The sequence below is a fragment of the Amblyomma mixtum genome, chromosome 6 (assembly GCF_055824585.1).
Source record: "Amblyomma mixtum isolate Tamu chromosome 6, ASM5582458v1, whole genome shotgun sequence".
Classification (NCBI taxonomy): domain Eukaryota; kingdom Metazoa; phylum Arthropoda; class Arachnida; order Ixodida; family Ixodidae; genus Amblyomma; species Amblyomma mixtum.
Genome location: NC_143017.1, coordinates 117,686,825 through 117,714,638, shown reverse-complemented (window position 1 = coordinate 117,714,638; position 27,814 = coordinate 117,686,825). Strand labels below are relative to the sequence as shown.

Sequence of the window (27,814 nt, the reverse complement as noted above, 5' to 3'; positions counted from 1 at the left end):
TGAGCACTTATGCACTTTTTATGCTAGTATCTTGCGGAGAGTTTTGAAGAAAATTTGCTGCAGGAAACTCGCTGAAATGTATGCCATTGGGTTCTCTTGACACCAAGGAATACAATAAGGGTAAAATTATCATCCTGGCTCTCATAGAACTTGTAATAGGGTACTGAAGCTGCCACTTCACACCCAGGAATACACATTTTCCTTCTCATTTCTGAAGCGACAACTTCAAAACTCTATAACTTAAGTTCTATGATAGGCAGGAAGACAATTTCACCCTTATTGTATTCCTTGGTGTCAAGAGAACACAATGGCATATATTTCAGCGAGTTTCCCGCGGCAAATTTTCTTCAAAACTCTCAACAAAATACAAGCATAAAAAGTGCATAAGTGCTCAAGGAATTGTTTTACATGAAATTAAATGACATATTTAGAATCGGCACAGAAAAATGCATATGTCCTGAAGATTTCGTAACTGTGACTTCATTAATAATTTTTTTTCAAGACCAGTGTCCCCCTTAACACCATTAATTTGGTTATCTAGTGAATGACTTGCCTGTGTCGACACCTCAACTACTGCTGCAGCACTATTCGCAGCTTTCGCTTAATTTTTATTCCATCCTGACGGTCGAGTGCCACAGCAGGGCAGTCATAACGTTAAAATGTGTCACAGCCACAGCAGCTCTCATCAAAATAATATAAAAAGTTTATTCACTTTGGGACTTGTGACTTAATAAAAACAGAAAAAAATAAACGCTTTTTAGTATATGCGATGACTGCTTCAGATGATGTCCTGAGACTCTGCGAGGCTGCTGAGATGAGCTTTGAGTGCATCAGCATACTCCAGCATGCTCTTTGCCATTGCTTTGTCAATTATGTACTGAGGGAGCCAGCCCTGCACAAGACAAAAAAAGGCACAAAAGTGTTATGAAAGGCCATAAGTCACTGTTGTTGCCATAGTTGTCATTTACTGGCGTAATGAACCCACTTTTTTTTTTCCAGAAAAGTTGACATCGATCTGGGGGTAGTGTGGGGGAAAAAATTTGACATTCTTTTGCAGCAGTAGAAATTTTGTATCATACATCTCTCCATCCGTCCGTCAACAAAAACAAGTAGTCAACAAGTTGCATCCTCACGTTCGCATCACCAGTGTTTAGCATCATTCGCTTTAAAATGTACCTACTGTACCACGACGCAATCTAATGATTTTGCAGTAGTTACCAGAGCCGGCCAATCACGGCAAGGAAAAACAAACATGCTGAGCACTGGCCCATTAAAAAAAAAATAGGAAAATTGTTTTTTGAGGTCCGAACTGTGCATATAGGAAGGGAGGAAGGTGGGAGTGAAAGAGGTGCCGTAGTGGAGGGGCTCTGGAATAACTTTGACCCCTGGTAACGTGCACAGACATCCCACAGCACACTGGTGCTTTTGCGTTTTGCCTCCATCAAAATGCCACAGCCCATAAGGTGCGGTGCGCATATTGATCCCTGGTAACGTGCACAGACATCCCACAGCACACTGGTGCTTTTGCGTTTTGCCTCCATCAAAATGCCACAGCCCATAAGGTGCGGTGCGCATATTGACCCCTGGTAACATGCACAGACATCCCACAGCACCTGGTGCTTTTGCGTTTTGCCTCCATCAAAATGCCACAGCCCATAAGGTGCGGTGCGCATATTGACCCCTGGTAACGTGCACAGACATCCCACAGCACACTGGTGCTTTTGCGTTTTGCCTCCATCAAAATGCCACAGCCCATAAGGTGCGGTGCGCATATTGACCCCTGGTAACGTGCACAGACATCCCACAGCACACTGGTGCTTTTGCGTTTTGCCTCCATCAAAATGCCACAGCCCATAAGGTGCGGTGCGCATATTGACCCCTGGTAACGTGCACAGACATCCCACAGCACACTGGTGCTTTTGCGTTTTGCCTCCATCAAAATGCCACAGCCCATAAGGTGCGGTGCGCATATTGACCCCTGGTAACGTGCACAGACATCCCACAGCACACTGGTGCTTTTGCGTTTTGCCTCCATCAAAATGCCACAGCCCATAAGGTGCGGTGCGCATATTGACCCCTGGTAACGTGCACAGACATCCCACAGCACACTGGTGCTTTTGCGTTTTGCCTACACCAAAATGCCATGAGGTGCGGTGCGCATATGCTTAGCGAGAGCCTCGGTTCTGGCAGCCTTGACGCCATAGGAAACATAACAGGGTTCTCACGCAGCTTCCACCCTCTCCGTTTGATGACGTTCTACGTCACACCTGCGGTTACTCGGGACGTTCTACGTCCGCCGCTTATGAACGTGGGTGGTGCTGATGAACACTCTCAAGGTTAGGTTACTTGTAAACATAAATACCCCCGAAAGCAGAAGGTTTGACAGCCGTTGCCATACCTCAGAGTTAGAGCACCGGACGTGTAATTCGGAGGTCGTGGGTTCGGATCCCACCGGCAGCATGTGGTTGTTTTTTTTTATGCTTTTCTATCAATTAGCTTTAAGCGATAACATATTCAGTAATATTCTAAATTCATCAACACCACAAAATAAATAAAAAAATTAAAAAAAATCCCCTGTACCCCTTTGTTTCTGTGGCTGCTGGCTTCTGTCATATATATATATATATATATGAGGTTTAAAAAGAAGTAAATTCTCAACAACAAAAGTGGGGGGGGGAGGGGGTGGGGGGGTTGGAGTCATTATGCGAGTAAATAAGGCAAGTTCATCATACCCAGCTGAAGCAAAGATGAAAGTGCAAGACGTTTGACTTATACCACAGACAAGCACTGGTCTATTAGACAGCAGATTCCAAGTAAAAAGAAATGTGGTTGATACAGAAGAGATAATGCTATAATACATATTATGTAGTGGGTGTAGTTGGTATGGAGAAAAAGGTGACTAGCGAGCACTGACGGGCGAAGCAGACGTTCATTCGACACCTGATGATTTTGATAATTAGGCAGGCCAGGAGAAGGACATCTCATATGCAGGAAGAGAAAGCTGATCTTGGCGCCGAGTCCTTTTCACTTATGGCACGCAGACTTGATTTAATATGAGCATCTTACACAAGTGGACAAAACACAATTTTGATTCTCTGAAAACAATGCCTGCAAGTCTTGGCGAACTACTAAACAATATGAACAAAATATGTGTGCAAAGCCGACTTTAGACATCTATGCATACTTTCTTTGCGCAGGCATAAACGCTTGGAGCCAAACAATTTACCTTGAGGTTTACGTTGAGCAGCCACTGAAATTTGCTGCGATGCATCTCGGTGTCTGAAGGTGCGAGCATATACAACAAGGGTCCCTGCTCACCTCTGTAAAGTGAGAGTTGGCACCCATACTGTGACTACCATACTACAAGAACGAGCACAACAGCAAAAGACAAGAGTAAACCATTTGTGAAAAATTTGAAGGGCACCACATTCCTCTACATTGACTACTGTGTGCACGTGCAAGTATGGCGATTATTTAATTGCTTGGTTTGGTTTAGTTTAATGGCTTTTAACATCCCGAAGTGACACTGCAGTGGAAGGCTCCAGATAATTCTGACCACCTGGAATTTTTAATTGTACTTGCCAGACTGCTCATTAAAGCTAGAGAACTAAAGCAAAACCATTAATGATGGCAGTAATTTTAGATGATAAACCTCAAGCTGCGTGATTTGTAGCCAAGAAGAGTCACAATGCAATAAGCTTTATGCTACTGTTAAAACAAACGCATTGCTCATACTTTGAAAAGTCTTTTATCGTCCACAATGAATTGTCAAAAACCTAAGCTGGTTTATTATAAATGGTGCAAAGGGTGAACCCAGTTCTATTTCGAAAGAACGACGACGGCATCCATCATACTTACTCCCCATTTTCAGTATGATGAGTGAAAAGGCATCAAAATTTGAAACGTTGGGGGGGTATAAGGCTTTTTGTATAGACAGCCACATGATGCACACATTCCATCAACTGCACATATGCCATGCTAATTGCAACGTTTGAGGCTTTTAAAACCATGAACTAGGAAGCCGATGCCTGCTATGCAATTAAGCAATATATGAGTCTACTTGGGTTGTCTGAAGCAGCCAAATGCGGTAGAGATTGGCAAAACACTCTGCAGCAGTAATTTTAGAGATTGAAACACCTTAACTAAACAAGAGTAGGGCAAGGCAGCAATGCTAAGGGAATTAAAAGAGGCCGTTCCATGCTGTCACAAAAAACTGTACACCATGGGCAGCTTTATTTATTTATTTATTTATTTACAAATACTGCTAATCCCAATTGGGATTGTGGCAGGAGGGCTTAGTAAGGTTAACAGAACGCGGTCAAGCATAATTGGAACATTCAACTGGTCAGCATGTTAAGAAAAACAACAAACGGTAAAACGAAAATACAACCGAGCTGTGACGAAAACAATCAAACAACGCATAAAATAAGGCTAATGTCGGTAGTATTATACAAAGAACAACAAAATGTTGAAACATTGCTAGTTGTTATAATACGCAGACAATAAGTAAACAGTAAATATTATAATCGTACACTGCAACGGCATTAACATAGTATAGGTGTTTAGTTTATGTAACACTGCATAGTTTGACAAAAAAAAATTTACACATAAAAAATACAAATAACCATGGGTATAATAATAACAGAACGCAAGCAACCAGGAATGAATAACTAATAACATGACATACTCTCAACTGCAATATTAAATTTTGTCAATGATGAACAGTTAGTAATAGATGGATCAAGGCTGTTCCATTCTCGAATTGCTAGTGGGAAAAAGGAATTTTTAAAGTAGTTAGTATGGAAATGATACTCACTTAATGTATGCGAATGTTTATGACGCGTTGATCTTGCTTCAGAAAGGGAAATATATTTAGCAGTGTCGAGTTTTAGATGTCGATTTATTAGTTGAAACATGAGTTTTAGTCGTGCGACTTTTGCATGGGCTTTTGCAAATAGCTTAGTGTAATTCAAAGCTATTTAGTACCATATTAGATCAGCAGCTGTGTTGCTTCATAGTTCAGCCATCTAACGAACCACTTTCTACTCCTGACACTTGTTGGCCTATGCCCCCTTCCTGATTCTCTTGAAGTAACAATGTCCACACAAATAAATTTTTTTTACCTTAGTTGTGACGTGCGCTTTGGTCCTTAAAACCCTTAAAACTTACTCAATGGTATTAAAAGCACTATGTGTTTCAAAGCGATGAAGCGGATCACTACGATCACACAGTATGCACCAGACACCAGCAGGCCACTGCAATGGGCTGCTGTGAGCATGCTTTGTATGTTTTGCTCCTTTATGTTTCTATGAAAGGGCACTGACCTCACAACCGTCTTCTTGGGTGGCTGCTTAGAGTGCTCAGCGCTGATGGCACACAGTAAGTATGACTCGCCTCGTCTCTGCCACATCCTCAGGTTTACAAAATCCCTGAAAACAACAAGACATTCCAAACAATGCTGACAAGTAGTAAAATACACAGAGAAAGACTGCTGTTCTCCAGCAAACCACGCTGAAGTCTCGGATAACGGCAATGCTTTTAGCAAATCAGTGAAAAAGAGTGGGCGTTCTTCACTCAACGGTCAAGACCTCCCAGCCAGTCAGCATGGGACAAACGTACCTGGATGAAATGACTCCTTTCGCACCATCTGAAAGTATGTACACAATGTCTGTCTGGCTGTCTATGCTCTCTATAACCTGCAAAAAAAAAAAAGGAAAAATGTAGCAAGATCAATGACAACAAGACTTCACTCTCATGTAACTTGAAACTTGCTCCACAGGCCACCACGTGTGTAATGACTCCCCATCAAACAGCACTGAGCCGTGATGTAAAGCGGCAATAACTTACACACCGTTTTTACCACTGATTGCATAAATTCTCCGCACCGGTATCCTCCACAGGAGATCGCTTTTCTTAATCATTGATGATATCCCGTATGTATGCCTTGTCATGTTTGCACCGCAGTTTTTCCCTTCTATGCTTTATAATGCACCCCTCTTTCGCAATAAACCATTTGGTTGTTAGTTCAGCGCATGTGTCTGTCTCATCTTCTTCCGCCCCGTCCGTCAGCGCTGTTTTGCCGTACCATTCAACAGGTATCCTGCTACTTAAAGGAACACTAAAGAGTAATATTAAGTTCAGCTACCGGTCATTGTGCCTGGCCAAGTGAATTTTTTGTCACGCACGCTTGGCCCATTGTTTTTACATGCAACGCTATCTCAACGGATTGTACTACCACTGAAATAGTACAGAAACAGGAAAGTAGTACAAATGCTAATGAGATAAGAAAGTGTGAAGCGTTGCTCGCTTTGCATGCTGCTAAGAAAGTGTGAAGCGTTGCTCGCTTTGCATGCTGCAGACAATCGTGCACAGCAGCTTCAGAAGTGCAAACCAGGCACCAGCTCCCAGGGTCGTTTTCACCCTTTCAGAACATTCAGGGCAGCACATGTCGAAAGAATGGCATCAACACGAAGGGCACCAAAAAGTATTGTGGCACGACCTGTTGGTAGATATTGTAACAAAGACCCTGTGACAGGCAGGAAAATCAGTTTTGTTCCCATTATCCTTGACTGGCCAAAAGATTCATCATTTTGTCCAATTCACTAAAAGCATGACATATTATTGATGTTTGGTTTGGTTTGGTTTATTGGGGTTTAAAGTCCCAAAGCAACTCGGGCTATGAGGGACGCCGTAGTAAAGGGTTCCGGAAATTTCGACCACCTGGGGTTCTTTAACGTGCACTGACATCGCACAGTACACAAAAACGGATATAAAAATTCTTGAAGGCGTCCAGAGGAAAGCACTCCGGTTTATTTATCACGCTTATGGTCGGCAGGTCTCGGTATCTGGGTTGCTCAACAGATCTGGGCTTCCCATGCTTGAATCCCGTCGCAAGCAGCACCGACTAAAAATGTTGTTCAATATCATACATAATAAAACAAAACTGAATTTTCAGAGTTACATGCAATACAACACAACACGCCCCACCCGTAACAAACACGAAAGGACTATCTTGATGCCACGATGCCGAACAAAAGCATATTCTTGTTCCTTCTTTCCACACACCATTTCCGAATGGAACCGACTGCCAAGAGATATCACCAACCTGGTATCTTCAGAATCTTTCTTGTCTGCTGTTTCGGCTCGTGTATCGCAGTAGCGCGTCTAGTACACAGTGTATTTCGGTTTCCTTGTTTTTATTCTGTTCACTTAGTCTGTTTGACGTCGGATGATTTGCCTGTACTTTTTTGCTTCCCGTTGGTATTATTGAATTTTGTTCTCGTACTGTAATCGCCCTTTGTTGCTGTTATTTTGTTGTTACTACTTTGTAAAATTTTTTTTTTCTTTGTGCACTCCTGCCTTGACCGCCAAAGGGCAGTCGGCAGTATTTATGAAATAAATAAATAAATAAATAATATTAATGATGTAACGAACGCCACTGGAATTTTGTGGAGGTGAAAATGGGGAGGAAATCAGACAATCTGCAGGCAATTTCCTCAGCAAAGCAGTCACATTGTTAAGCAGAAAAAACACAAAGTATTCAAGAAAGCTAATCAGCCTAGCATAGGTTCTTGCTTCTGTTAATACTTATTTCTATTAGTGTCCATCTCATCTCCTACATTACCACAACAACTTACTACTGAACTAATGTGAATGGTAATTAACATTCTATAAACGGTGCCATGCCTAACAGCTGGAGTGAACAGCATACCCTGGCCTCTTTCACTGATGGATTCCACAGAACCTGTTCCTCCAGCTTGTTGAACAGAATGTCCAAAATAGTTTCTGGAGGTGCTGGAAGTGTTCCCTGCAATATAAAAAGAAAATAGGGGGCTCTTTCGAACATGTGACACATGAAGAAAGTTGCAGCTATGAACCCACACCAAAAGCAGCCTCAAAATTTAACCTAACGTATAGTTTAGAGCTTTTCAGTCTTTCACATTTCTCAGACTGCATCAATTCAGAGCACTTGTGCAGTTTACACACTATTTACATCGTCTACAAAAATATAAAAATAACAAATTTGCACCACTCCCGCACGAGTGTCCAGGCACGGTCCAAATGTTAGGCATGCGCAAGCGACCACTGCACATATTTACAACACAGAAACATTGAATATACAATATCACGCGCACATAGTGTCCTGTCGCTAATGGATTGCAGCACACTCAGCGCTAACTGAAGCTGCATTTCAGCTAGCGCGTGCCCCCAGGTGCTGCATGCATGTTTGTGCATCTAATGTTGGTCACTCAAATTACTATAAGACCAGAATTTGTGCAAATTTCTGATGTAGTTGCCATGAAATTGTGCTATCTGGAAACATTAATCAGCAAAAAAAAACTAGCTCCATGGAACATTTTTATTGCCCGCAATTTTGAGCATATGAACCAAGAAATTTTATGAATCAGGAATGTATCAAAGAGGCTTTCCTGTATTTGCTGCAACAGCCTCAGAAGTCTTACCATAATATAGAAAAAAAAAAAGAAGCAGATAGCAGTCTCCTGTTGGGCACATTTGAGATAAGCACAACTAGCAAAGCGCCATCTGTCTGTCTGTTTCTAGAAAAGCAAAACAGCTCTAGTCATTCCCGTTATTCTCCTGGCAAGTGCAAAAGCACCGAAACCTGTCTTGATTCGTAACAAAGAGTAGGTACACAAAAAGTGCCGCACCAGCCAACAGGTCTGTTTTAAATGCGAGGTAACGTCCTGACAAGTCTTAAAACCAGTTGGTAAGCTGTCAAGCCAAGTTCAACCCTTGGTAAGACATGAGACTGAGGAACTGTCAAGAGGCAGGGATACTACCTCAAAGAACAAGCAGCATGCCCTTCACTTGGAAAGCAGGCCATGCTTTGACTCACAACACATGATTAAAAGTTGGCAGGCTTTCAATACAACTATGAACCGTCGTTAGGAGGTCAACTCAGCTTTTCGTAAGGACCTAGTGAAAGGCGAAATGTGTGCTGAGAGAGAGAGACGTACCGCATACTTGTAGATCTTGCCAAATTTGGAATGGTGACAGGTCTGAATGGCCCCGTTGTGGTCCATCTTTTCGGTCTTCCAGTTGCTCTCATGGAAGATCTTTAGAGCAGTGTCGAGAGCCTCCTCAGCCTTGCGCTTGTATGAGCGCTCCTGGAAAGCAATGGAGACTTGTATGAGAGGCGTGAGCGCCGGCCAACGCCTTGCGAGGCAGTGTAACATGTACATAATGCAGCATATCAGAGTCCTTTTTTTTTTTTTTTTCAAAATGACCATCCAGAATTAGGGCATGGGTGATCCACCTGTGCAGCCGACCCATTTGCACAATTTGCAGGGCAAAGACTGTTCTGGCCTACCCTCGGGCGGTGGCACACTCCGTCCATGCGTATCTGTGCACGTGAAAGGTTTAGGATAATTCAATCTAAGCCCCACAAGTCGGATGCACACAGCTCGATGTCCAAAAAACCTCAACATGTGTGCGAATCGTTTTCATCATTGATAATTTAGATCACACCGATGCCCTGACATGCTCACGCTGGCATCGCTTTTCCGGACGAATGACAGGTGCCACAGCACGAGTGCAAACTTTATAATAAGGTGCCTTGATGCTCGTGGCTCCATTTGATGGGTGCTGATCAGGGCACCCTACTTCATCATCATCATCATCACCTTCCGGCGAGTGCGCAGCTTGCGTCGCATGCGTAGTGCCGGAATCCGACACTGCAAGTCCATTACGAGCAGATGGCAGTTAGTCGGTTTGCTTTGCCACTCGCCACGCTATTCAGTCTGGGCACAACATGTTAATACGGAACATGTGCTGTTTTGTCATCCTTGATCTCTGTTAGCCTCCAACAGTTGGCCTTGCGATTACGTCGTCACCGTTGTTGCCGTTGCTTTGATGCGTCCTAACATGTGCGCATGCCACGATGTCAACATCCCACAGAAAGTATGTCAATTGCCAAGCGCTCAGAGAAGTTCGTGACTGCACACGAGATCAGTGAATGAAATGTGAGTGAGCATGAGTTTGTGAAGAACTATGCACTGAAGAGCAGGCTGCAGACATCGTTTTGTGACTGGCTAGAGCTGCAGGGGGTGGAGGAGCACCAACTTATGTTTAGAGGGGTTTTTTTTGTTTGTTTGTTTGCTTTTCGCAGCGAATGTGCATCGCAACTTGGAGATTGGTTGACTTATTCGGTCAGTACTCAGATGTGGCAATATACAGTAATAATAGAATGACAGCTGCCATCGTTGCTGTTGCCGCCCGTTGCCAAGGTAAACCGAGGAATACCTAAAAATAAGCATGGTTCACTGCCGAAAAGTCTGCCCTAATGAACTTTGAACCAGGTTAGTGTCCTCCTAATTCGATTTAGTCTATCCTAGTATACTGTACCCAAATCTGCAGTACACGAAGTTAAGTCGATGGCAGAGGTAGAAACACCAATAAAACATGGCAGACTGGTATGCTACATCTGAATATGCACACACTAGCATTGGGGATACGCAACTATATTTGCAAGTGTTACGATGGCCGAACCATGTAGTCCCAGGAAATATGTTAAAAGGAACACTGAGGGCAAATTTAAGTTGTCTTGTGTCCACAGACTACTGCGTTCTAATCGCAAAGAGACCATTATCACTGAAAACTGAGCTTTTATAAGCTTGAAATGAATAAAAAAATGAAATACAAATGTCGCCACCACTGCCAATTTCGCAAGGAATCAAGTGTGTTGACACTGAATTTTGAGTGCAGATCCCAGAGACAATGCAGACCCCAGAGACAAATAGCACCCAATGAACTCAGAAAGTAATGCAACAGAGAAAGGCAGGTTAATTGGTGGTTCGTTGTTTCCTTCCCCAGCCCTTTTTTTCGTTTGCGCAGTTCCATCACGCATTCCAGTTCAAACCCACAACTAGCCCGTCTTTCTCTGTTGCATATGCTACACTGCCATTTATTTCAAAATGGTCCTCCTGGATGAAATTGCAACGACCTTAAATCGAGTGGTGGAAAAATTTTTAAATTAAATTCTCTCGAACATAAATTGATCTTTTGCTGCTGGATAAACATTAGCGCATCCAGAAAGAACCAGAGAATAAATTTCTACTGAGCACAGTATTTCGATAAAGTTGTCGTCCATGTCCCTTTAGGAAGCAGGTTCTCAACTGTCTCGTCTTGACGCTGTTAGGTGAAATGATAACTAGGCAGCCATGTGCAAGTACAGAACATCTCAGCCATGATGAGTGCCGTGTTACTTGATGGACAGAGGTGAAAGTAGTCTGTGCGGCAAGGCAGCTGCAGCAGCAAAAAAAAAAAAAAAAAGAATGATGCATTGCGAACAAGGCAGTGGTGGCAGTGGTTCAGCAGTAGTTAAGAGTAAATAAAAGAAACTGTCTGCAATGGCAAACAAAAGGTGCTTGCAGTGGTTCATCGTTAAATGTGGCCAACTGCTTGCTAGCGCCTTCAAACCTTGCTCTTGCTGAGCATGACCTGTCATTTTTTGTATGAAAGTGGAATAACGGTAGAGGGAAAGAGTGTGGCAATAACAACACGTGCACCGCAACACATGTTCCACTCACTCTGAAAAGAAAAGAAAAAAAGAGCACTACCACCTAGTGCAACCAAAACCCACCTCAGGTGCTAGCTGCTTCGTAGTGCCCTCAGATTGCTCAAATCTGACATGCAGGTCATGAGGTAGCTGAAGATCACTTCGGATCCGCACGTCATCTCCTGCTAGGGATTCATTCTCAGATCCTGCAATAAAGTAGGTAACGAATGTACAAGGGCGCACAGATGAGCAAAACTTGCCCATGCCCAGTCAAGCACACCCACATTCTTTTTCAACGGTCACAAACAGTTCATTTTTACAGAAACAGCGCACCTTTCTGCAACTATCCAAGAGCTCAACATCCCTGATTTCACAACTCTCAAGAAATGGAGGCGAACAGGGAGTAGTTTGCTTACTATTGAAATGATCCTCTTGCCCTGCTTTACAATACATTTTAGTTTGGTGCTCCACACATCTGTCTAGAGTACACAGTACTTGCACACTTCAGTGTGTGTTGGCATCGCTGGACACTGCATCCTAAGCTCAGCACAGACAGCCTTTTGAGGCATGAAAAGGTGTGGTCTGTGAAAAGTGCATGCATGATAGGATACTGTTTCCAGCCACATGCCACTTTGCAGATGATGCCAATGCACACCACAGTGCACAGTTGATCACATGGGATCTTGCTCACTTCAACAATAAATAATACATACACTGCTTAACACACCTTGTGCACAAAACCTTAACACAAACCAGAATTTCCTTAAACTTATGCCCCGAACACTGTATGCAGGTGACAACACATTTGCTTCATTAAAGCCCTAATGCACTGGCTCATACTGCCTTTTCATAAACTGCACAGCTGCTCTGCCTAACTTGTCCGTCCTAAACTAGAACATGCATCAGAAATATGGGATCCCCACTGGTCTGACCCCTCTTTAACCTTAGAAGCAATACAACATCGTGCTATCAGTTTAATTTATTCAAATTGCTCATATCACACTAGTGTGCCTACTTTGAAATTCAGAGCCAACTTACCTAAACCTGCAGCAAAAGAGAAAATTTCTCGACTGTGCCTCTTTCATAAGTTTCATTATTCACTTTTAGGAGCATCACTCATATCAGCCCATTGCCTCTCCAACCAAATTAGCCATCACAAGGCTGTCATATCCCCATTACAAGAACTTACCACTCAGTTCCTATCATTTTTCATCATATCATCTTGGGACTCGAATGAAAACCACTGGACACTATGCATCATATCAACCCCATCCATTTCATGAATGCAGTCGAGACCATCGGTGTTCAGCTGTCATACCTGATCACATGCTAGGGGCCTTTGAGGTACCAAATAAATAAATAAAAACTAAAAGAAAAGAAAGTGGGGAGATCGTCATCATTAGGGCTGGGACAAGGCAAATTAAATTTCCTTGTCTGAACAGTGTTCAGCACTCCAATGCTTCTCTGCCTCCCTTTTTAAAGCTGGCGCTGTCTAGAAAACATTATTCAACCAAGAAAAATTGGCCTTTACGAGCAATACAGTTCCCATCTGAAGTAGTCATTTGTAGTATTTGTTGGCACACAACAGCACAGATATTTAGGACACAACTACAACTCAGGACTAGCAGTGAATAGTTCAAACGAATCATCTCCTCTAATTTAAAACTGCATTTCAGCAAAACAATGACTGTCCAAATCAAAGGAGATAATTCATTTGATTAATGTGCTACTATAAATGCATTACACTCATAAAAGCCTGTCAAGCACCCTCACAGTTTTTTGCAAGTCTCCCAGAGCAACCCCTCCCCCATCCTCCCACGCCGTTCATTGACATCTGAACATTTTATTCCAGCTCAGCAATGCAAAGAACACTATGCACCAAAGTGTTGTTTCTCATTTTTCAAGCCCACTGTCCCACAACTTCATTCACATGACAGCGAAAATTATATACTACTTCTAGCACTCTTACTTTTCAAACCAAGAAAACATCGTCTTTACACTATGTCACCCTGACGGCATTTTAGGATTTTGTATGCAGGAAGACCAACCATCACCAATGAAAATAATAAAAAGGATAATTATAACAAGCAAAGAAAGAGTAACTCTCTTGCTCACAGCAGGCACCCAAACTGCACCGTGATGAAGGAGGCAGTGAAAGGAAGGAGAGAGAAAGCGCCCCGGTAGTCGAGGGCTACAGATCGATTTGAACCATTTGAGGATCTTTTACATACACTGATATCGCACAACACATTGGCGTACTAGCAATTTACCTCCATCGAGAAGACACCTTCACTCGATTTTAAGCAATTGAAGTGCAGCAATGTGTCACACCAGTAAACCCAACTATATCAGACTACCACCTATGCATGTCATAAAAAATAGTCTTGATGATATAAATCTCATGTGGTCACAAAAAAATATTGTTATAATTTAAGACGGACCAAATCCATGTGCAAAAACCGGGGAAATGCAGGCAAGCAGATATATTTATGGCTGATAGGATTTATTTACGGCCACACATCACCGCTCACTGCTCGCAGTGTGTACCGCGTGACTGGCGTGTACACAAGGCATTCCAACCAGGAAATTTTACAAATTCATATCATTCTGAAATTCGTATCAACCGTGTTTGTATCATTGAGATTCCACTATGCATGCACTTGCCGGATCCCGTTTCAGGGCCTCACCACTGTCGGGCGAGTAGAAAGTGGTGCCACCGTCCTCGCTGCGCACATTCTCGCGAAGAGCAGATGGCACGGGGGGGAAGGCATCATTCACTATGCGTGCCAGCAGATGCGAGGCCCGGTTCTCGCTCGGCACGACCCGGAAGTCCAGGAACCAGGCCTGGCCCCAGGGCAGCACAAACGATGTGACCAGCAGCAGCACCCCGGCCAGCACGCCCGAGTTTGCGGCCAGGGCCTGCCAGTCGTACAGGAAGGTCTTGCAGATGACGACGGCACCACTGAGCGTCGTCATCAGTGCCACTGGAAGCCAGTGCCTCATCCGGAACACAATGTATGCGGCGACCAGCACCAGGAAACGAAGCGCGGAGAGGATCTGGGGAGTGGATGCATGATGGTTTCATATTCTGTAGTTCACTACATGTCGCAACCTACAACATACTGCATATATACCAGGTGTCCCAGCTAAATGTAACCAAGCTTTTAAAAAACACAAGGTGTCCTAGCCGTCTGAAACCAAATTAGGGTTGTTTAGAGTCGCGTGACCTAGTCTGCAGTATTTTTATCGTTCTTCAAGGTTGAGTAATTAGTGAAGCTTAATTAACTAATTTTTTAATTATTGACTTTAGGAACAAAAAGTCAATGGAAGAGTTGTAGATGGCTTTGAGAAACAGCTTACTGGGACATTTGCAGCAAAGTAATATTTACGTAAAGTAGTTTTTTTACCGGCCTTTAACCACAACTCACACAATAAGAAAAAGCTTCCACATGAAAACTGTACCACTTCAATGTCCCAAGACGTGCCTTAAAGAATAAAATCCATTTTTTCTGAAGTCCTCTCTTCGATGAGACTTTAGGTGCACATTGGGGCAGAGAAGTGAGCGAGCAGCTGGTCACGTGACAACTTTCTTTTAGGGCCAATAAATGAAGCTACGTAAATCGTAACTTGACGGAAACAACACTACTAGCGGTTTTTCGAGGCGATCTAAAACTTTTTCATTGACACTTTCTTCCTGAAGTCAATAATTAAAAAGTTAGCTAATTAAACTTAACTAATTAATTAACTTCGAAGAGCGAAAAAAATACTCAAGACTAAGCCACGCGACTACGAACAACCCTGAGTTGGTTTCACTCAACTAGGACACTTGGCCTTTTTTAAAAGTTTGGTTACATTTAGCTGGGACACCCGATATATGTAGCACACTGTGCACAATGCACTACCCATGCTGAACCCTCCACTCATGGGGTACTGGCATCATATGCGAGGTGAAAACACAGCGTGCTATCTACAAGACACCAGCATCTCATCAAATGAAGGCCCAATTTTAAAGGTATGCACATCCCCTGCCCATCTTTTCACCCTTAAGTCTTTGTGGGAAAGCTGTAAAGCACACACCATAATGCTTTAGCTGGTGTGACACACAGGAGGCACGCATCATACACCTGAGGGCACATACAATACTGTCAGAATTTGTGCGTAGAGGTGCTGCGTAATATCACACCACGCAATGCAGGCAGCCATGGTGCACGTTGCCAGTGTCATCAACTCTCTGGAGAAAACCTGCCACCACATAGCAACAGACAGCCTCCACACACTCCTGTGCTATTTTGTAGGAAGCGTGAGGCTATAGCTCAATGCTCACTGTAGCAATGAGATGTTATAAGTGACTTGGTAGGAATGAGTAATTACTGCCGCCTCAGACAAACACTCAAAATTTCAACAACCAATTTTTTTGTGGCAAAGTTATACCTGGGCTACGAAGTACGCTGGAGTGTAGGGTTTTGGACTCCAGATGCATCTGCCAGATTCTGACTCTTCTCGACTGAGTCCCCTTGAATACATACAGAGATCTCAGACGGCAGATCAAAATGTTGTTAAAGGCTACCTCTAAACCACTGCATCCAACTGCACACAGATGACCAATTTTATGATGTTCCCATGGCAATTTAGAGGCACCAAAAACAGTGTTTCTAGCATTTCCACCCGTAAGTATGATACAATATATTAGCATTTTTTTTTTGCCCGCAAAGATGTGCGACATATAGCCGTCTAGCACAGAACTTGATTAGGCAGCCAGCCCTTATCAAAAAGTCCTTGTCAGTCAACTTGGCATGAGAAAGTTAGAACCACTCAAAGGAAACTCGGATTAGAACATTTTGTGCCGATAGATGGCAGCACTTACGCACCACAAAATGAGGTAAGTTCTATTCCCCCTCCAGGTGTGCAAATAGCACCAAGACATGAAAGTATTACTTCAGACAAGGATGAGTGCTCGTCCTTGCCTGTTCTTTCTTTTCCCGTGTTGTTTTCGCGCTTTGAAAAACGTCATACTTGCACCAACTAGCTCTATCCGCCACCCTTCTGAAAGTATTACTTCTTCCGCAAACAAAAAGTACAGCTGAGAACTTTCTGTGAATATGTGGCCAAAGCTGGGGACCAAAGCACAAAAGATTAGCCCTTCTCCTGCCATTAAGCAAAATAGGGGGTTGGGGTCAGAGAATGGAACTTTTTACAGTAGCGCACCATTCCAGTTGCCGCCAGGTGAAGTACGTTTTCTGGTTTGGGTCCCCCAAGCTCCCTCCCATCTTTTCTGCAAAAATTCATTTACAATGACAGAGTGGCATTACTCTGCAGGCAGTAAAGAGCAGCAGCGGTTTCACCTAACCAGAGCTGATAGTTGTGAGTAGTAAGGTGGAAAGTTGGGCGAGTTGAATCTTATTCATGATGAAGTTAGCGCCAAAAACGAGGACCAAAGTAGGAGAGACGACACAACACAAGCGCTCGTGTTGTGTCTTCTCTCCTACTTTGGCCCTCGTTTTTGGCGCTAACTTCATCATGATAGTTGTGAGTCACCTTCTGACATGCCTTGGGCATACCTCCCCCGCGGCATTTCATACGTCTAATACGTGACGAACCTGACCACGTTTTCTCGCTTGAGGCCACTGCATATTCCGACGGCTATTCCGTATCAGCGTATTCCACCGTCGCCACACGGAGTACAATCCAGGTGACCATGTATGAATGTGGATGCCGATTTGACGCCGCGGACTATGAAATTTTTGCACCGCTACACAGGCCCATACAAGATCGGTTGTCAAATTGGGGAACTGGGGAAGAACAGCAAGCCAGTGGTGTCACGTGCATCCAGAAATTGCACACGTAGTGCTCCTGAACCCCTATCATGCACGCTGATGGATGCTGTGTGTTTGCGCTCTCAGCGTTTATTTTGCTTTGTCCATGTTTTTGTTGACCTTACTTTTCGGTAAAGCACCCGACTGATGCTTCTTTGAGAGGGAAGTAATGCTGTGAAACTGTTGTACTGTTTGTTCGTGTTCAAAACGTCGGCGTGCGGTTGTGTCACCTTGTTTGTTACACAGGTAGAGTTATCTTGAATGATTGCAGCTATGAGCAACTACTTCCTCCTCCTTCAAGATTCGTTGCCCCAACCTATTCTTTGTCCCTATTCTTTGTCCTTCAAGATTGTTGGAGTTCCTTCTAGCGCCTTTTCTTGAAGGTTCCTTTTCTTCGATGATCGCCAGGCATGTTTTTTGCTACAGCCGCCCAGTTGCTCAGTTCCTTTATGGATGCAAGCGAGCCTGATAAAGAGTGTTCTAGTGCCAAATTAATTTGCTTGTCTTTTTTTTCGTGCCACTGTCCTCACCTAGTAACAATATTTAAATAAATTTGCAGCAGAAATACCTTCTTCCATGTCTCCTTCACTGCTTATAATTTCACAAAGAAACAAAACCAAAGCTGGATAAAAGGATGAGAAGTGCGGTTTGCAAAAGCACTGAGAGCATCCTGTTGCTGTGCATGGTGACTTTGAATGCAAATTTTGCCATTGCTTAAGTGAGTTCTTACTTTTTTGGAACAAAGTAGCTATTACTGGTTCATTTCTTTCTTAAATAATAAAAATTGCATAGCGATCTACAAAGGAAAGACGGGTGCTAACCACGTCACCAAAAGTGCTTTTTTTTGTACGTAAAAACAGGCTAGCAAACCTCAAAGGAGGCCCTTTAGACAATGTCTTCGACCAATCGCCATGCCAACATGGGTTTGCAAGCAAACACTCCATACCTCCTCTGGTTTCCTGGAAAGTCTAATTACACGTGCTGCTTTGCCATGTGTATGCTTTTTTTTTTCTATCATTCTGTATCTATAGCACCCCTTCTGAGTGCTTTTCTGATTGAAATATGATACTTTTGGTGACATGGTGCAGGTGCGACTAGATGCAATGCATACCGAGGTGGCTCTAATAGTGAGAATCTAATCTAATCTAATCGTGAGAATAAAGGTGACTGGGGAATGCGTGACGCGTGTGAAACTGGTTCAGAAGCAAAACTCGATTTTATCAGCCAGGTCACACCCCTTTGACACCACACTGTTTACACTATGAAGAGGTGTTTTCTGGAGTATGAGAGCTCAGAAACCCACAAGCTGCTTTCTGCAGAGGGCACACCCATGCACACAGTCGACAGCACCTGGACTGATTACAATGTGCACATTTCGGCAGAGATCTGCCTGGCCGAGAGGGGGATTAGAGAGAAAGGAGTTACACTCATCCAATGATTCATTACAGAACCGACGTTTCAATGCTGATCTGACATTTTCTGGGTTTATAAGTTCGGAGCTCGAGGCACGTTTTTTTTAATTCGCTTGCGAGTCACTGTTTGGCATTCGTCACCATCTATAGTCAGATGCAAGTCATGAAAGCAGTGGCGAATACCGCAGCTGCAGCACAGGCTAGACAGGAAAAGGAAGAAATGAGCCCTTTCTCCCCCTGCTGGCGTGGGGACCATGGATAGCTGTCCGCGAGTATAGTAGTGTGAAATCGCAGGTGAATGGTGAATCACAAGTGCCTCAGTGAAATGGGATTAACCGCGACTAATAACAGTCTATGCCATAGGCTGGAGGGCTTCCTGTGAGGTGTATTTGCCCCCCCTGTCTTCTTGACTTGCCACCTGAGTTATTGCACACCTGTGTTGGGGTGCGAACAATGCTGTTCTACCACCTGAATACAGTGTCATCCCCCTGCAAGTCACCTGAGTTTTAATGCAAACAATGCCTTATTGATGGGCGGCAGCGGCGGAAGGAAGGGGGGGGGGGGGGGGGGCATTTAACTTTCTTTTATGGGCTTCCGAGACCCTTGACAACCTATGAAATCGCACAAGTTACAGCAAAAAGAAAAAAAAAAGCAGAAATACTTTATAAATACTGCCCAAACATGAAGTTGGTGGTAGAGTGTAGTATCGTCAAAATAGTTTGACACAAGATGGAGCCACGTCGCACTAGTTAAATATGGCATCAATTTCAAATCGTCACAGAAAATACACTACTTTCGAAGCCTGTAAATCGCAAACAATAAGTTTTATACGGATGAAAATTAAGGCTTAACAGTTGAGAAAGAAAAAGGGAGGAAACATTGCGGATGAAATTTTGATATGATAGGAAAGACCGGAAAACCTAAAAGCACAATTTTTCAAGATATTTACATCCTATTTGAAAAAGAAAAATGAAACTTCAAAAATAAAATCTATCCTCAACATTTCCTCTATTCACTACAAAGAAAACGCTGCCACAAACCACACAAAGAAATTAAGCACAATTAGACACGCTATAGCTTCTGAAATTTCCCGTGTGTTTTCTATGGATGCTGACAATGGTGCACTCTACTTTTGCCTTGGCATCAAAAAAAAGCATCTAGAAGTAGCACTCAGAAGGGCTGGGCTGCCAGCAGCTCATTTCAACTCACTAAAAAAAAAGCAGTCCCACACGTGTCAGCGCTTCTCAAAAAATAGCAACACATATTTATAGCAAAGATAAAAAACTGGTACTCACAGACATGTCAAATAAGGAACTTGAAATATGGTATCCAACAATTTCCTTCTCATAGACTAGTTTTACTGACTTGTACTGCAGCTGAAACAAGCAAATAAGAGCAAAAAATATTCGCACACCTGGTGTTCTGGTATTTCAACACTACCGCCTTGCAAGAACTGCACCTCATCTGTAGCAACTAGCATGCGAACTTATCTGCATAGAATCTTGCGGCTTCCAAGCAGGAAATCAAGAAGTGCTTTTAGCACCAGTTTACCAAAGTTCACATCAATCAGAGCAATTGTCCTCATAAGAGGATATATTAAATATCACCTGTCACAACTAGATACCAAACATCTTTAAAAGTTGACTGAAGTTTACTAGGTGCGCAGAACAAATACTTATTCAATTCTCGTAGTAATAGCAGGCCATTTCAGAAAATATTCTAGTGCAATGAAAGTTCTTCATGACAGTCATTCAGCATGGCATACAGAAAATTTAGCCAAAGGTCATTTTAAACTTCTACCCTTGAAACCATTTAAACCACTTAACTCTAATATAATAATAAAACACACACGCACAGGCACATGCAATAGTTCCAGTATTCCAAATGAATAATTTTTATACCTAGGAAATTCATCTCGAGGATGAATTATTTACTACGACAGCTGATGTTGTAAAAGCTGCCACTGAACTGTTTTACAATGTGGCACGATTTTCCAATATTGCATTGTCAAAGCACTCCAAAACCATGTTACATTCAACTGAGAAATGTGCTCGCCGATGCATTTTTTTCTCAGCTCCTGTTATGCTGCTGCCACTCAGTATACAATGGAAGTGATAGTGCCAAAAATGAACTCTCCAAAGCATTGCCCCAGCACTCCACCACTAAGCCAGCTAAGCCCTGCACACTCACAAAGGCCCATTCCACGCTTTATACCATAAGACGTTCCCTTCGACTTGCTTCACCTGAAACAAAACTGTTAGCCTACATTTCACTTGTCCGCTCAGTTATAGAAAAATTCAGGGGGCACTTTGACTGTCTAAAGTGCGTAGAGGCGAAAGCGTTTTCCGCACCACTTTCAGTGCTACTGTGGTACTGGTGGCGTCACATGTAATTGAGTACTAATTACTAAGTGATGACAAATCACTAATTAATGGTTAATTACTGATTAATGCCTGAATACTAATTAACTGCTAATTAAGCTTAAGCTTGAGCTTCGCCTTTAGGAGTGGAACGCGACAGCGTGTTGTAGCGCTGCCAGGGAGTCCACGGAACGCCACCACCCGTTCGGCGCGATGCCTTGCTGTTTCAACGCAACGGTTTTTGAGGAAAGGAAATGGCACAGTAAATCTCTGTCATCTCGGTGGACACCTGAACCGCACCGTAGAGGAAGGGAGGAAGTGGGAGTGAAAGAAGAAAGACAAAGATGGCCCGTAATGAAGAAAATGAAAATTGTATTTGAGGGAAGAAAATTACGCAGTAACTGTCTCACATATCTCGGTGGACACCCGTCAAAATTCAGGGGGGGGGGGGGGGGGGGGCACTTTTTTGACCTAAAGTGTGGTCACTGATGTGTGGTTAAGATGTTAAGCTTCCCCTCTAAGAGTGGAACGCGAGAGCGTCTTGCAACGCTGCCAAGGAGTCCATAGAACGCCATCGCCCATTCGGTTCTATGCCTCGCTCGTCGGTAAATTGGTTTTTGAGGAAAGGAAATGTATTTCTCTCTCATATCTCGGTGGACACCTAAACCTCGCTGGAAGGGAAAGGAGGAGGATGTCAGTGAGCGAAGACACCTTATTCACTAGACGCACCTTTGTTCATTCCGAACCATCGAGCTGGCATGGCGGAGTGGATAGCATGCTCGTCTCGCACTCCGAAGACCGGGGTTCGATTCCCGAGCTCGACCAATTTCTTACTAGGTTTTATTTATTTATATGAGCTGACTAGAGAAGTTAATTAGGCTAATTGGGTAATTAAGCAATTAACTAAGCTCAGTCCCACTTACTTGGAGCATCACTATATGGTCCCTTCAATTGGTTGCATGGTTACTAGCCAAAGTACAATTGGCCCCGTTTGAAATTGGCACACTGTGGCGTCACGACCGTTTCGACCAACTGAAAAGCGTGACATTCTCTGTCGACAACTACTGCTTACAACGATGAGAGATTAAAGGCTTTCGCCTTAATACGGTATTATTGCCTGGTTGCCCTACACTAAACAATATATTGATAGATTAGAAAGTGTTCAGCGAAAAGCTGTCCGCTTCATTTATAACAAATACAGTCGCCATGACTCTCCCTCACTGCTTTTACAAAAAGCCGGCCTATCTACAATTCACACACGAGCTAGACTGTTGCGGCTTAAGTTCTTGTTCCTCCTCTTGAATAACGACACAAAACTTGATAAAACTAGATACCTGCTTACGCCTAATACACGTGTCACAAGAACAAAACATGAAAAACATCTATCTGAATATAGATACCACAGTGATGCATTCAAATTTTCATACTTCCCGCATGTAATCCGTGAGTGGAATATGTTGCCTTCTGAAATTGTAAGCCAGCTCACTCCTGAAGCATTCGTGTCGAAGGTAGCAAACCACTTTCAAAACGGTTAACACTGTCACCATGTGTCATTTACCATGTTTCTTTCTATGAGAGTGAAAAGTTCCTTCTCTGCAGTCTTTTATTGTGTACTTTTTCATGCATATGTGCACCCAATCCTGTTACGGCCTCAAAGAGAGGCCAACAGCATGTAATAAATAAATAATAAATAAATAAATAAATAAATTGTCGACAGGGCGCCACTCACCATTGCACAGAGGATCCAGAGGAAGGAAGAGAAGCAGACATCGAATGTGGCCAACAGGGCAAAGAACCTCCGCACAGGGGAGATCCTCTTCCCAACAGAGGCGCCAACCTTAAGTGCCTCGGCTGGTATTTCGTCCTCCAAGTTGATGGAGCCATAGTGTATCCAGTGAGGCTCTGCCGTGGGGCCACTGGGATGCGGTGACGAGCTTGATGCCCCCATTCAGACTCCTTACTCCACTGCTCCTGCTTGTCACCTGATGCTGAAGTCATGGTGAATTTCATAAATAATCATGGTTGGTTGGTTGGTTGGTTTATGGGGTTTAACGTCCCACAGCGACTAAGGCTATGAGAGACGCCGTAGTGGAGGGCTCCGGAAATTTCGACCCCCGGGGGTTCTTTAACGTGCACTGACATCGCACAGTACACGGGCCTCTGGAATTTCTCCTCCAAAGAAATTCAACCGCCGCGGCCGGGATCGAACCCACGTCTTTCGGGTCAGCAGCCAAGCACCATAACCACTGAGCCACCGCGGCGGCATAAATAATCATGGTAATGAAGAAGGGAAAAGAGCAGTGTAAACTGTCTTACTCACAGAAGGCACTCAAACTGTGCAATAACGGAAAGGAAGAGTGAGGGTTCAAGAATGAAGACAAAGAGTCACCACAGTGGAGGGCTCGCGATTAATTTCTAGCAGCTGCAGTTCTTCGAAGTGCACTGACATCCAAAGCTTAGTTTAGTTTATGGGGTTTAACATCCCAAGGTGACACAGGCTATGGGGATGCCGTAGTGGAGGGCTTCGGATAATTTTGACCACCTGGGGTTCTTCCCATGTGCACTGGCATCACACAGTACATGGGCCTCTAACATTTCGCCTCCACTGAAACACAACTGCCGCCAGTGGGATCGAACCAACATCCTTCGGGTCAGCAACTGACCACCCTAACCACTGAGCCATAGCGGCGGCTGACATCCAAAGCACAAGGATGCTTTTGCATTTCAGCTCTATTATACCTGTGCTGTGTAACTCAATATGCAGAGCCTTAGCTTGAATGGCACATGCTTTACTTGGCTGCCAAGCCTGCATACTGGAGTTTTTGATTACTCTTAACTCAAGCATATAGCTTTAAGTCCGTCGCAGACTACGTAACAGTTTCTTACAGAAAGTTTTCCCTGACCTAGTTACATTTCGCACAGCTAGAAATGGTGTGGTAAGCTCTGTTCATATTTTTTTTTGCAGTTGGTGCCTGTGCTTCTGCAGACTAATCAAAGGTGGAAGACACGATATCTTATCAGATAGGAGTACGACACAGAGTACAAACTGCAAGGCGCGCTAAATGCCCCCAGGAGCTGGCAGGACTTTGGATCAAGGCATGATAAAAATACAGACCTGTTGTCGCGTGCGAGAATGCCCACATAAGCTTGTAAACACTCAAGCAACAGCGTACACACCAAAAAGCTATTCATTAGGTGCCACAGATCACAGTTCAATCAGTGTTGTTCTGTTTGGGGATTTTTCCCTTTTTCAGGAAATTCGCACTAAAAAGTTGAGTCTAAAAGGAAAAGGGAGTCTATGGCACTCCCTCTGGGTACGCTGATGTTTATCCAGCAGTAAAAGGTGCATTTATTGAAGAGAAAAGTGTATTTAAAATATTTTCCTTCACTCAAATCAAACCCATGACGTTAACGTAAAAAATGACTCCTTGATCACAGTTCTGAAGTGAATGCCTATAGCCTTTTATAGCCGTGCCCAAAAAACCTGTGTTGACGCACCAGAGATTACGCAATAAATTGGCCGCTGAGGGCGGTATCTCCATTTCATTCTTTTTTGCTTTTCTAACTTTATCATTGCTCTGTTATCAGTGATAGTAGTTAGTGTGTAATTAGAACACAGCTCTCTATCAATACAGGCCAACTTCAATTTGTCCTCAGCGACTGTGAAGTGGTCATAGCGGGCACCTTTTCTCATGGGCTGCCCCTGCTTGAAAAACACAGCGAAGTACAGAAAACAGAAAACACACACGCAACAAACAAAACTTGGTAAAACCCTGCATTGGCCTTCGTTACTGCCAACAAACAAGGAAGATAAATGAAAATGTATACTAAAAAAAAAAATACGGAAAAATTTTGTGATTTTGATTTTAAGGTGCAGCAAGGAAGAGCCCAAAATATGGATTTTTAGTGTAAGGAAATTTTTGCTTGCTACATGGAACATCACTGAGTTCTAAAGCCTGGCATTTTATGACATGGCTCCTTTTCGTATGAACCTTTCGTATGAACCTTTCGTGTGAACCTTTCGTGTGAACTGTGAACAACACCCTTACAAAATATCCTTTAGCCAGCTCAAAGCAATGCATACCCTGTTTCTGTTTTGATCAGGCTTTTTTAAGCACACCTTTGAAAAATATTCAGGGAACCTGCAACTGCCTGCACACAGTTGATAGAACATCAAAATCTTGGGAGATGACACTACAAAACAACAATAGCTGACATTTTCAACAGCAGCAATGCCATTTCAAATTACAGGCATCTATCAGAATAATCAATCTTGTTTCTCGCAGGTTGTTTCAAGCCCATTGACAGCCTGCTGACTAATAAGAGCAGAAATATGAATACATGCCTTTGCATTGCAAAGCTAGAATCTTGATGCCAGCATATTTCCGCCTGAAAAAAAAAAAAAAAGTTACCCATTAGTGAGAGTTGGCTGCACTTGGCAGGTATTACTCATATGTACCGAGTGCTCATTATCAAAGTACCTTCGACTGGATCACTGCAATCACATTCACAGTATCACTGACAACACACGCCAGTACAAAGGCAGATCTCAGTACGTTCACACTCATTAAAACAATGAGTGCAATCGAGAGCGCAATCGAGAGGAAAGCGAAAGGTTGCTACGATTAATAAAAGCGCGGCGCACTATTTTAAGATGTGCCTTAGTCCATCTTAGCTTTTCAACAATTTTTTGAGCAAGCTAGAGCCGTACGAACAAACACCGTTTGTTAGTTTCAGCTGTTGCAACATCGTGTAAAATCATGGTACACTTAAAGGCCGTTTACAGAGGTAAGGTACTCGCGGGGGAACTGCAGAGAGCATGCAAGCGCGACATGGTCACAAAACAGTTGACAGCATGACTTGAATTTTCTGTTTACTTCATCCCCCATAAATAAACGCAAGACTACGCCAGAGCGCCATTTCCCGGCGTGGACCTACGCGAAAACAAACAATTTGGAACGCCTAGCGAGTTCCAGAGATACACGAGTAGACAAACACGAATTTGGCACCGCCCACAACTCCACGTTATGGTGCTGTCACTTGATAGCCGTGTAAGCCGTACTTGAACTGGACATTGTTGACGAACGAAGCCGCAAGAATATATGTGAAAGTTGGGTCATATGAGGAACGGCAGCACCGTCCAGAGATCCAGCTTTAACACGGCACGTTATCTAAAGCAGCTTTTTCTACAGAGCTAGCAGACACAAGTCAGATGCTACGAGGGCTCGACGGAGGGTTATTAGTTGATGGTAGCTTTTCGAGACCTATTAAAGACAAAGAACGAGTTCTTTACGGGGTTTCAGCTTTAACCAGAAGGTCCAAAGGCGAGTTCAAAAGTGCAGAGTTTAAAACGAAACCTTTCGAATGACAAAGGCGCTTCCCGCGAAGCGGCAAGATGTTGCCACTATGAACTTACGCTCCTGAATCCTGAATTTCGCCAAGACGTTGTCCGTACCGGCACTTATGCTGATCGTGCGCTCATTTTCACTACCGTAGCGACAACAAATTTTGCGATAAGCTGACAAGCGGTCAGTCCGCCTGTTTACATTTCTGCGCCGCCTGGCGGCCGGATATGTTTCGGATACGGCTGATACGGCTTCGGTTGACTCTCAGTCATCTTTCCTTCATGCTCACTGTTCATCACGAGCTGAGCATGTCGTCTTTTACAGCCAACAAAGCAAAAAGAAATTGTAATGAATCAGTGCGATGTGTTTTGTACTAGGCTACAAGCTGAGAACAGATATCTTCATGGTTTGTTGTGTAAGTCGTGTGCAAGTTCTGTCAGCAAATTTCGGTTTCGCGCCGGCCAAATATGGATGAGGGGCGCGTGTTTCAACAGCTTTTACTACCTGCAATGGCGAACACGACCCCCAACAATCGAAACAGAAAAATTTTGCATCTTGCAAAGACGTCGCATGCTCTCTGAAGTGATCGGCAAGTCAACGAAGCTCTTTGAAGTGCTGTGCGCTGAATAGACGTTCACAGAAAAAAAAAAAAAAAAAATGTAGAGATGACAGGACAGAAGTGAGTCAGCGTCATTGTAACCATAGTGCTGTAACCAATACCTATCTGGCGTAACGTACATGTATGTGCTAGAAATTTGGCAGCTTGTGCCAGAGTCCACAAATTACGATCAATTGGTCTCATGCATATAGGCACGCATAAGACCATATAAAAAGGGAGGGGGGGGGGGGGGGGGGGGGGGGGGTATCAAAGCTCATGATAGGATGCTGAAAAAGTAAGAAAATAATTTACAAATTTGAGCAATTTATTTTTGAAGGCATCTTGTTTCACACAAACCGTTTTTTTTAGAAAACCATTTTCAGCACATAGATTCTGTGAAAATATATATGCACATTATTGACACAACTCCCATTACACCTATTTGTGCAATAAACAATATTCTGCAGGCATGGCATGCAGGTAACCTCAAAGGATAGGCCAAAACAAACAAGCTTCTACACAATCTCATTATCAGCAGCAGCCTGAGTCACTGCAGGACAAGAACCTTTCCCATATCTCTCCAATTAACCCTGTCCTGTGACAGCTGTGGCCACCTTATCCCCACAAATTTCTTAATCTCATCCGCCCATCTAACTTTCTACCGCCCCCTGCTTCGCTTGCTTCTCTTGTAATACAGTCCGTCACTCTTAAGACCATCGCTTATATTGCTTTCGCATTATATGCCCTGCAGAATCCCATTTCTTCGTC

The 27,814-nt window shown here is 43.5% G+C and overlaps 1 protein-coding gene across 2 annotated transcripts; it reads right to left on the bottom strand.

Annotated features, from left to right (window-relative positions):
- Positions 1-680: 680 nt before the first annotated feature.
- Positions 681-26,667, bottom strand: Start1 (Steroidogenic acute regulatory protein-like). 2 transcript variants are annotated; one of them, XM_089548920.1, is made up of 12 exons: positions 26,520-26,667; positions 25,449-25,492; positions 22,833-23,091; positions 20,039-20,119; positions 14,206-14,575; positions 11,603-11,724; positions 8,979-9,128; positions 7,712-7,807; positions 5,620-5,696; positions 5,325-5,429; positions 3,227-3,320; positions 681-892 (listed from the first exon to the last, which is right to left on the bottom strand). In XM_089548920.1, the coding sequence occupies exons 3-12, from the start codon at positions 23,049-23,051 to the stop codon at positions 779-781; spliced, it is 1,428 nt and encodes a 475-aa protein (XP_089405046.1). In that variant the 5' UTR covers positions 23,052-23,091; positions 25,449-25,492; positions 26,520-26,667; the 3' UTR covers positions 681-778. The 2 variants fall into 2 exon arrangements, with proteins under 2 accessions (XP_089405046.1, XP_089405047.1); XM_089548921.1 differs by having other exon boundaries at positions 22,833-23,085.
- Between the last annotated feature and the right edge of the window lie 1,147 nt (positions 26,668-27,814).